Genomic DNA, 11,292 nt, shown 5'->3' on the forward strand with positions numbered 1-11,292 from the left:
GGGGGGGGGGGGGCCGGGGGGGGGGGGGGGGGGGGGGGGGGGAGGGGCATAGGAAGAGGGAGAGAGGAGAGAGAGACTCCTAAGCAGTGGCCACGCTCAGCTTGGAGCCCCACCCAGGTCAAAGCTCCAACTCACCAGCTGCAAATATGACTCCCATACATATCTCTAGGCTATGCTTCTCCTGATCCTCAATTTTCAACTCTCCCTGAGCTGAGATCAAGTGTCGAGAGCTTAACTGATTGAGCCACCCAGGAGTCCCCTAAATCACTTTCAAATATGCCCCTATCCTCCCTTCCCACTGACACCATTTCATTTCTGGGCCTCAGAGCCTCTTGCCATACATTCTTCTTAAGGATTGAGATGTACCCAATTTTACATCCTATTGTTTGAATAGGTATAATGTTTACTGGTTCAAATTTAGAAAAGCTTGAAAGGCTCCCTCCTACGCCCCCCTCCCCCACTACCTTTCCTTCCCAGATGCAGTCAGTGTCGTGTGCTTCTCCTGTATCCTTCCAGAGGCATTTTTACACACAAGGTAGCATCTTTCACACACTCTTGGGCATCTTGGCTTTCTCGTGTCATGTATCCTAGAGATCTTTCCATGTTAGCACGTAAAGAGCTTCTTCATTCTTTTCACTGCTCTTTGCATTCCATTGTATAGATGCACCATAAGCTGTTAAACTTGTAGGTCCCCCTATTTATGGACATTTAAGGAGTTTCCAATCTTCTGCTACTGTAATAAAGGCTGTAAAGAACATCTTTGTACATAGGTCACTTCACACAGATGTTAACTGATCAATGGGCATAAACTTTTAAAAATATGGCTACTAAAACACTTGAAATGACATATGCCCCTCCCATTCTATTTCTATTGATCAGCACTGATCTAGACCCTTCCTCTGTCCCCTCTCATCTCCTTCAAGGCCAAGTGCTCCCTCTCTGCTTCAGACCACAGGGCTTCTAGCACCTCAGACGCTCCCCACCTCTCACTCTTTTTAAGATTCTGCTTCAAACTTACTCTTGGAGGCCTTAAGAGATTTTGCTTCCTTATTCACAAGTCCACCTTCCCTTACCAGCCTCTGAGGGCAGGGCCTCTCATCTTTCTTCCCTAGGACACAGGGGCATTACCCAGGTCAGTGCCGTTAGCCAAACCAAGGAAAGTCCCAAGAGCCAGTCTAACCAAAGGATAGAGTTGGAGGGAGGTCACTGGTGGCCCTATCATAATGCAGGCGAACCAATTCAAAGTTTAAGAGAAATATGAGTACGTTTCACCTGCATTCAGAATGTGAATTACATTTTCGCTGCAAATAATAGTAACAAGAAGAGAATGTAAAGGAATCATAAACACAGGAGAAACTTAATTTGACTTAAACCTCTGAGCCGTCCCCACCCTCACAGGGGACACCTGGCCCTGGGAACCCGCTTCTCGCCCGCCCCCCACCCCCCACCCCGCCTGACCCCGCAGGAGAGAAGCGGCAGCGACAGCTCCCACCGCCGCCCCGGGCGCGCCTCGGGGGTCCGGGGCCTGAACCTACTCACCGGACCGGCCGCGGCAGGAAGGGCGCCCGAGAGGAGGGGGGAGCGGCTATGCCTGGCACGGGGAGGGATTTCGGAGAAAGCGAAACTGAAACTTTGCGGCCCAGGACTGCGGGGCGCAGCTCGGCCCTACCGCCCCCGGAGCCCGACGCCCAGAGCCATGGCCTCGACCCTCCGGCCGCCGTCCCCGCTGCTCGTGCGGGTGTCCGAGCCCAGCCCGCACACACGCTGGAAGCTGGAAATCTACTTCCAGAGCCAGAAGTCCGGCGGCGGGGAGTGCACCGTCCAGCCCCTCTACCACAGGGACCAGGTCACCTTCCTGGTGAAGTTCCTGGAAAGGGCAGGTGAGCAGCGGGCCGGGGCTGCGGGTGCCAAGGAGCCTGGCCCCGCGGGATTCCAGGCAGACCCTGCTCATGCTGACCTAGGAGAGATGGCTGGAGAAAGTATGGCACCGTCTGATGGGGACAGGAACCGGGGGCTGCTGCCTAAAGACACAGCCCAACGGGGAGGATAGAGCCCAGAAGTGCCCAGTGCGTGATCTGGTCTGACCACATTGTAAAGTTGATGCTTCCCAGTATCCTCACCCTAGCTCAAATTTCTCCGCTCTGGGAAGGACACCTTTCCCTCCCCCCAGACACCTGTATGGAAACTCTTGTCATTTAGGTACTACCCCGTTTTTATGTTTTAATTATTCCACTGGTTTGTTTTTGAGAATTACAAAAGTGATATATGCTCACTATAGCCAAGTGGGAAAAGAAAAAAGAAAACCACCTGGAGATAAACAATATGGCACATTTATTTTTTTTTCTTTTTTTTTTTTTTAAAGATTTTATTTATTTATTTGAGAGAGAGAGACACAGCGAGAGAGGGAACACAAGCAAGGGGAGTGGGAGAGGGAGAAGCAGGCTTCCCGCCGAGCAGGGATCCCGATGCGGGCTCGATCCCAGGACCCTGGGATCATGACCTGAGCCGAAGGCAGACGCTTAACGACTGAGCCACCCAGGTGCCCAATATGGCACATTTCTTTGCAGTCTTTTTCTATGAATGTCAGTCAGTCAACATATATTTACAAAATTCTGACTGTACCTTTGATGTCTGCTGTTTTCACTTAAATTTATATAATGAGTATTATTCCGTATCATTGAAATGGGAAAACCGGAGACAGTTTCAGAAACGTGACTTTTAAAGAGTGTATTCCATTATCATGAGCTTTTCATTTCTACAGTAACACATAAGCTGGGGGCTCCTGGGTGGCTCCATTGGCTAAGTGTCTGCCTTCGGCTCAGGTCATGATCCCCGAGTCCTGGGATCGAGCCCCGCATCGGGCTCCTTGCTCAGTGGGGAGTCTGCTTCTCCCTCTGCCCCTCCCCACCGCTCATGCTCACTCTCTCTCTCTCTCAAATAAATAAATAAAATCTTTAAAAACAAACAAAAACATAAGCTGCCCACGTTAGAGTTTGAATAGTTCCTCCACAGTGCCCTGTCATCAACCCATCATTCCAGGATGCAGGGAGCAGCCTTCTTGGGAAGCTGCCGGGGCAGGGTACAGATGCATGAATAAGAGGTTTATTTAAAGTCTTTCCCATGTGTATGTGTGTCTATAATATCTCCACTGAAGCTAAAGAGGGAGTCTTGAAGAAAGAAAAGCATCAGATTATGATTGACAACAAACTTGTGACTATTTTTCTGGAGCCCACTGAGAATCCAATGGAGAGGAATGCAAGACCAAGAACATCTTCGTTGCCACAGTTACAGGAAGGGGTGAGGTCTGGTGAGAAGCATCAAAACAAAGAATATATTCCTGATGTTATGGATTCCTGTCTCCAAAAGGTAAGGATTGAAAGAAGGGGGGGGTATATTCTTACCCCTTCCACTCCAGTCACCATACCTTTCATTATTGATCCAACCACCACTTGCTGATGACTTGCTAGGAGGCAGGCCCTCTTTTGGGCATTGGGACACAGAAATGAACGCAATAGACAAGGTCCCTGCTGGGTGGGGAAGTATATAGAAAGACAACAAGCAAGTAAACAAAATAAATGAAACAATTTCAGGCAGTGATATGTGCTAAGAAGAAAATAGAATAGCGTTTTGCCTTAGAGGGTGACAGGGCCAAAGTGAGGAAGGGGAAGGAGGTGATGCTGCTTCTGACCAGAAGTCAGAGACAACTTCTCTGAGGAGGTAACATTTGGCCTGAGACTTGAGTGATGAGAAGGAGCCAGCCATGTAGTAATTTGGCAAATCAATATCAACTTCCTGTTGTGTGCCAGGCACAGTCACAGGAACTGGGGATACAGCCAGGAGCATAGACCCTGCTCTCAGGGACCTTACCTTCTAGTGAGCGAAACAGATAATGATAGTAAAAAAAAAAAATAGATATGTAAAAAATGTGTGCCGGTGATAAGTGCTAGGAAGAGGAATAAGACAGGAGAGGGGATAGACAGTGACATATCATCTTTTTTTTCAGACCATTATTTTAAATAAAATACCAAGGAAAACCTCTCAAATGAGGTAATGTTTGAGTAGAGACATGAATGAAGTAAGGGAGCTACTAAGTGAGGTAAGAATGTTTGAGGCAGAGGGAAGCACAGGTGCAAAGGCTCTGAGACATGAGCTTCTGTCCTAAACCCTCGGGGCTTCAAGGAGGGAGACCACTGTGGCTAGAAGGCAGTAGGGAAGAGAGAGAATGACAGCCGAGGAACAGGGAGAGGGAGCCAGAAGTCAGGTCTTTGGGGGATGAAGGTAGGGACTTTGGATTTTAACTTCATCTTAGGGGATTCATCCGATGGTTTTGAGCCAGGGGACTGGGGTGATCTGGTTTATACTTCTAGAGGTTCACTTTGGCTGCTGTGTGGAGGACTGAGTGTAAGAATGGGGCCAGAGTGGGAACAGGGTGAGAGCCCAGTTAGGAGGGGTGGTGGCAGGCCAGGAGCAAGATGACGGTGGCTTGGACTCTGGGTGGTCCTGATGGAGGTGTGAGAGGTGGCTGGATTGGGGAAACATTTGAAGGAAGATCTGGACGAAGGATGTTACATTCGGAGGAAAGAGCATGTGTGAAAACCTTGAGGAGAACAAAACATAGAAATCTTGCTTTTATATTACATTCAGTTTGCATCTGTCATTTTTAGCTTAATCTGGTGATTTTGTCCTATATTTGAGCTTCCAAAGGACAGGACTTAGAGGGCCTAGCAATACTGCATGCAGTTAGGTATTTAGTTTAAAAAAGGAGGGGGGGGTACTGAAGACGAGAAAAAACAACAAATAGGAAAATACATCCTCTTCAGATTTATGGCTCCCCTCGAAGCTCACAGACTCTTGTGAGAACCACAGCAACTTGCCCAGAAAGCAGACGTGCCTTCCCTCCACCCCATTCCCCAATAGTGGAGAGAGCGGACGGCTCTAGAATCCAGACTTTTTGTCCACATCACTTTTTAAATATGCTCGTGCCCAGGCTCGACATTTACAACAGAATCTCTGGAGATGTACCTGGGCCTTGGCTTTTCTGTTTGTTTGTTTTTCTTTTGTTTTGTTTTAATTCCCCAGGTGATTCTAATGTGCAGACAGAGCTGAGAACCTCTAGGCTGTAGCATGCTGCATCCTCTGCAAAAAGGATTTGAAAGAAGTCACCCTCTGGTTGTTTCTCTGGTCTCTAGGAATTGTCTTGATAGGAGACTGTAGGGCTGACGTCTGAGAGCTTGTATTTGTTCCTTTTAAAATTTCAGATCTTTCTTAGTGTCACGGCGGACCTGAACTGTAACCTGTTCTCTAAAGAGCAGAGGGAACACATAACCACTATCTGCCCCAAGGTCAAAAAGATGGAAGGGGATGATGGAATTGAGAAAGTGTGTGGTACCTTTGGAGATATTGAAAAAATACATCATTTCTTGAATAAGCAACTCCAGGAAAGTGGGCGCAAACATGAATCTTCCCCTTTGACAATGGAGAGCGAGCCACTCCGTCAGCAGGACCAGAACAGCTGTGTTTCTCCCTTTGAACCAAAAACCAGGAGAGAAGACAAAAGCAACCGTCTTGAAATTCCTTTGCCTTTCTTTGAATACTTCCAGAAAAGCTATCCTGATAAAATAGACTCAATACAGAGAAGATTTGGTGTAAAAATAAAAATAACAATTCAGGAGAGTTCTCTGAATACTGTCTATTTAGACTTCACCTCCAATCAATCAGGTGATCTCAAAGCCGCTAGCGAGGCTTTTGTCAGTGAATTTCAGAAAACCGTAACATCTCTGGAGCAGAAATGTGTTGCTTTCGCAGACAGTGAGCAGGCAAATAAGATCAAACGAGAATTGAATCAACGGTTTACAAAGCTCCTTATAAAGGAGAAAGGAGGAGAATTAACTCTCCTGGGGACCGAAGATGACATTTCAGCTGCAGGATATTTTTTTGCCCCAAAAGCCTCTGAAAGTCTTGTCATGGGACCTGTGAAAATATCGACTCCCAAATGCACGATGAATGAAATTGAAGTTGACACTGCTCACTATCTGCTTGTAAAAGCTGAATTACTCCAGGAGATGACAGAGATAGAAAAAAAGTACAATACTCAATGTCAGGTTTGGAGAGACACTACGAAAATCCACATTCTATTTGAACCTAAGGACAAAGAATTCGATCTGTCTGCCCATGCTTATGCAAGTTTCATCGATGCCTATCAACATGTGTCAAGTCAGCTGATGAGAGAAGTTCTTTCACTGAAACCTCTGGGCAAAATGAGAAAGCACTTACGTCAGCCCAAGTTGGCTGATGACTTTAGAGAAAACCATCCGCATGTGCACTTGGTACTGAATGAAGAGTCAGTGACTTTGACTGGGTTGCCAGATCACCTTGCAAAGGCAAAGCAGTGTATCTTTAAAAAGGTGGGAATGCCCCCGTTAGCTGGAGATAAAAGGAATGAGGACCAAGAAACACCCATGGACATTGATAGTAATGATTCAAAAATAACGTCACCAACATTCCAGCACTCTGCCAGTTCTGGGGCATCGGGAGTGGACAAGGAAGAGGATGTATGTAGTATCTGTATGGACGGCATTAGTAACAAACAAGTGCTACCCAAGTGCAAGCATGCATTCTGCACCCCTTGTATCAGCCAAGCCTTGTCCTATAAGCCGGTCTGTCCTGTGTGCCAGACTTCCTATGGTATCCAGAGAGGCAATCAGCCAGAGGGGACCATGACTGTCACTGTCCTAAGTAGCTCACTTCCAGGTTATGAATCCTGTGGCTCCATTGTGATTGAATATAACATGAAAGGAGGCATACAAACAGTAAGTGTTTCTGAGCATTCTTTCCAGTATGCTAGAATTATCAGAGCAAGAGACTGTTATGGTGCCGATTGCTGGATATCCCAGGGAATTATTTCCACGTATATTTCCATATGCAAGCGCTTTAAATAGGAATAATAATAATATCAGTAATAAAGGTAGCAATGTTTGCTTATAACTTAGGTATCTTTTGTGTCTATTAAGTGAGAGAAAGAGTGGTGGTGCTTATGTGTTAGAATGGGGCAAATCAGAAGATGGATAGTGTTTCCAGCATGAATTTAGGGAAAGGGAGAAATATGAATTATTGGGAATATGTGCAAACCTTTAATATATATATATATATATATATATATTTTTTTTTTTTTTTTGGTTTGCTCTGTCTGCAAATGAGCACATCTATCTGTGTAGTAAAATTTAGACTTGGGAGTGTTTTCATGTGATACTTTCTTGTCTTCGTACAGAAAGAGCACCCAAACCCAGGAAAGAAATACTCTGGAGTACAACGAAGAGCATACTTGCCTGATAATGAGGAAGGAAATGAGGTTTTGAGACTGCTTCGTAGGGCCTTTGACCAAAAGCTGATTTTCACAGTGGGGGATTCTCAAGCACTAGGAGTCTCCAATGTCATTACGTGGAATGACATCCACCACAAAACGTCCCGTTTTGGCGGACCACAAATGTGAGAACCTTCTGAAACATAATGATTGCTAAACAGGATTTAGAGGTTGTAAAATATGGCAGTTTGAGGAGGTGGCTAGAAGGAGACTTTATAGCAGTAAAGTATTTTTTTGAAGTAAAGTTGACGGGCGCCTGGGTGGCTCAGTTGGTTGGGCGACTGTCTTCGGCTCAGGTCATGATCCTGGAGGCCCGGGATCGAGTCCCGCATCAGGCTCCCTGCTCAGCAGGGAGTCTGCTTCTCCCTCTGACCCTCCCCCCTCTCATGCTCTCTCTCTGTCTCATTCTCTCTCTCAAATAAATAAATAAAATCTTAAAAAAAAAAATACTCATGAAGTAAAGTTGACATACAATGTTATATTAGTTTCAGGTGTACAACAGTTGATTTGACAATTCTATACATTACCCAGTGCTTACCACAGTAAGTATAGTTACCATCTGTCATTGATTTTACAACTGGAAGTTTGTATCTTTTAGTCCCCTTCACCTCTTTTGCCTATCCCCCCAACTCTAGCCCTCTTTCCCCTAGCAACCACCAGTTTGTTCTCTGTATTTAGGGACTGTTTCTATGTGTGTGTGTTTTGTATTTTAGATTCCACATGTAAGTGAAGTCATATGATATAGTTCTTTCTCTGACTTATTTCACCCAGCATAATAACTTCTAGGTCTATCTATGTTGTTGCGAATGGCAAGCTTTCAACCTTTTTTATGGCTTAGTATTTTTCCCTTATATATATATATATATATACACACACACACACATACACAAATACACATATATATACACACATATATATGTAATAGATATGTAATCTTCTTAACCCATTTATCTATAGGTAGACACTCAGGTTGCTTCCATAGCTTGACTCTTGTAAATACTGCTGCAATAAACATAAGGGTGCATATATCTTTTTGAACTATGTTTTTGTTTTCTTTGGGTAAATTACCCAGCAGTGGAATTACTGGATCATACAGTATTTCTGTTTTTGACTTTATGAGGAACCTCCATACTGTTCTCTACAGTGCCTGCACCAGTCACATTCCCACCAACAATACATGAGGGCTTCCTTTTTTGCACATCCTTGCCAACACCTTTTCTTGTTTTTTTGATACTAGCCATTCTGACAAGTGTGATGTGATATCTCATTGTGGTTTTGATTTGCATTTCCCTGATGATTAATGATATTGGGCACCTTTTCATGTGTCTGTTGGCCATCTGTTATGTCTTTTTTGGAAAATGTCTATTCAGATCCTCTGCTCTTTTTTAAATCAGGTTATTTGTGGGTTTTTTTGGTGTTGAGCTATAATGAGTTCTTTATATAGTTTGGATATTAACCTCTTATCAGATTTATCATTTGCGAGTATCTTCTCCCATTCAGTAGATTGCCTTTTTGTTTTATTGCAAAAGCTCTTTAGTTTGATGTAGTCCCAATAGTTCATTTTTACTTTTGTTTCTCTTGCCCAAGGAGCACATCCAGAAAAAAGTTGCTAAGACCAATGTCCAAGAGATTACTACCTGTTTTCTTTTAGGAGTTTTCTGGTTTCAAGCCTTACATTTAGGTCTTTAATCCATTTTGAATTTATTTTTGCGTATGGCTTAAGAAAGTGGTCCAGTTTATTCTTTTCCATGTAGCTATCCAGTTTCCCCAGCACATTTATTGAAGAGATTGCCTTTCCCATTATATATTCTTGCCTCCTTTTGGTAGATGAATTGACCATATAAGTATGGGTTTATTTCTGAGCTCTCTATTCTGCTCCATTGATCTATGTGTTTGTTTTTGTGCTGGTATCATGCAGTTTTGATTACTATAGCTTTGTGGTATAGCTTGAAATCTGGAATTGTGACACCACCAGCTTTGTTCTTTCTTAAGATTGCTTTGGCTATTTGGGGTCTTTTGTGATTCCATACAAATTTTAGGATTAAGTGTTGAAGTTCTATGAAAAATACTATTGGTAATTTGAGAGGGATTGCATTGAATCTGTAGATTGCTCTGGGTAGTATGGAAATTTTAACAATAGTAATTCTTCCAATCCATGAGCATGGTGTATTTTTTAATTTGTTTGTGTCATCTTCAATTTCTTTCATCAGTGTCTTATAATTCTAGAGTACAGGTCTTTCACCTCCTTGGTTAAATTTATTCCTAAGTCTTTTATTCTTTTTGATGCAATTGTAAATGGGATTGTTGTCTTAATTTCTCTTTCTGCTCTGTTATTAGTGTATAGAAATACAGCAGATTTGTGTATACTAATTTTATCATGCAACTTTACTGAATTCATTTATTAATTAGGGTAAGGTATTTTGAGAGATGCTAGTCTGGAATGATAATATCATAAGGCAGAAATATTGGTTCTATCATCTTCTACCTTCCAAACCACAAAATGTCACACAGGTACTAAATTTTGCATTAAAGGGAGGGAACTTCAGAATCTAGGATGAATGGTATCTAAGGTGATTTAATTTGGGGTTTCCTGTCTATTCGGAAGATAGATCCTAGAAATATTATTTACTTTGCCTTCTTTTGAAATCACCCTTTCTTTTACCCTCCCCTCCCAGTGGTCCATAGAGATTCTAAATTCCCTTGGCCAATAGTACTCTAGGAAAAGTCTCAGTTAATGGTGGTGGAAGTTGTATTATAGGTGATCCAATTGTTTTTTACTTGCTCTTTGTGAAATTCAAATAGAATGCCTCAGACCCTTAGTATTCAAAAGGGAATGCATCCTGAGACTTTTGAAAATTTCCCAAATTAGAAAATTCTCCTGTAGAATATGATTACCCTCCATAATATATAGTGTGGTATGACTTTAGGAGAGTCACTGCTTACCATGAGCTGAAAATTTTTTAAAAAGTCTTATTGGAAGGCAGATCCTGGGCAGACAGCTAGGCTCACTTACCAGCTAAATGGCTCACATCTGCACACTTACAAGTGATTGTAAGTCATCTGCCTTCACGATTGTTTTTGAATGTTTGCAACACTGAATATTAATGCCAGGGATCTACTGCACAGATTCTTTAAGAGCATTTATGAAGAAGCTAAGGGGCTTTTTCCTTCTGCAGGTATGGCTACCCGGATCCTGGTTATCTGAAACGTGTCAAACAGGAGCTGAAAAATAAAGGAATTGAGTAAGAAGACCGCTGGAGGGATGTCTTGAGCCAGGCTTTCAAAAAACACAGTTGAAGAGACTCCTTTTAAAATTTTTCATCTCAATGAGGCACGTGGGTGGCTCAGACAGTTAAGCATCTGCCTTTGGCTCAGGTCATGATCCCAGGGTCCTGGCACTGAGTCAAGCTCTCTGCTCAGCGGGGAGCTTGCTTCTCCCTCTGCCCCTCCCCCTGCTTGTGCTCTCTCTCTCTCTCTCTCTCTCTCTGTGTCAAATAAATAAATAAATAAATCTTAAAAAATTTTTTTTCATCTCAAGAAGTGGTCTGTGTAAGAGTAAGAATATGCTAGTCTGTCATTTCTGGAGTATTACTTTTTATGGAAGATAAAAGCTCCAAAGATTTGTGTGATTTTGTGGGTGTTGTGCCTCATTCTTGGGTCATCTTTGGTGCGGGGGAAGGGGTCGAGTGCTGTGGGTCTGAAATCATCTTCTGTGTTCTTCATTTGAAATAGTAGCTGTCAGTTGATCCTTTTTATTGCCATCTCTGAGGTAGACTTTTGTTTTTTTGTTTGCTCCTTAAGTACCCTAAAAGTAAAATCCTAGTGTGACGGCGGGGGGGTGGGGGGGGGGGGGGGGGGATGGGGCTTTGGTTATGGAAAATTAGAGACACACATTTCCCCTCCCTCCCTCATGGCCAGAAAAATGGCCAGAA

At 43.5% G+C, this 11,292-nt stretch overlaps 2 protein-coding genes across 8 annotated transcripts in view; one reads left to right on the forward strand and one right to left on the reverse strand.

Moving 5' to 3' along the window:
- PARP9 (poly(ADP-ribose) polymerase family member 9) overlaps positions 1 to 1,585 on the reverse strand; it is a 29,055-nt gene extending 27,470 nt beyond the window's left edge. For 2 of the 6 annotated variants that reach the window (XM_032406666.1, XM_032406665.1), the window contains exon 1: positions 465 to 1,348. The gene's annotated coding sequence lies outside the window, so the exon portion shown is untranslated. Of the gene's footprint in view, positions 1 to 464; positions 1,349 to 1,539 lie in introns of those variants that run through there. The other 4 variants (XM_032406667.1, XM_032406668.1, XM_032406669.1 and 1 more) reach the window with 4 other exon arrangements.
- Positions 1,586 to 1,599: 14 nt separating this feature from the next.
- Positions 1,600 to 10,721, forward strand: DTX3L (deltex E3 ubiquitin ligase 3L). 2 transcript variants are annotated; one of them, XM_032406671.1, is made up of 5 exons: positions 1,600 to 1,880; positions 3,155 to 3,366; positions 5,259 to 6,809; positions 7,268 to 7,485; positions 10,537 to 10,721. In XM_032406671.1, the coding sequence occupies exons 1-5, from the start codon at positions 1,697 to 1,699 to the stop codon at positions 10,604 to 10,606; spliced, it is 2,235 nt and encodes a 744-aa protein (XP_032262562.1). In that variant the 5' UTR covers positions 1,600 to 1,696; the 3' UTR covers positions 10,607 to 10,721. The 2 variants fall into 2 exon arrangements, with proteins under 2 accessions (XP_032262562.1, XP_032262563.1); XM_032406672.1 differs by having other exon boundaries at positions 1,806 to 1,880; positions 3,229 to 3,366.
- The last annotated feature ends 571 nt before the right edge of the window (positions 10,722 to 11,292 follow it).

This window comes from Phoca vitulina, unplaced genomic scaffold (assembly GCF_004348235.1).
Source record: "Phoca vitulina isolate PV1807 unplaced genomic scaffold, GSC_HSeal_1.0 scaffold8, whole genome shotgun sequence".
NCBI lineage: Eukaryota > Metazoa > Chordata > Mammalia > Carnivora > Phocidae > Phoca > Phoca vitulina.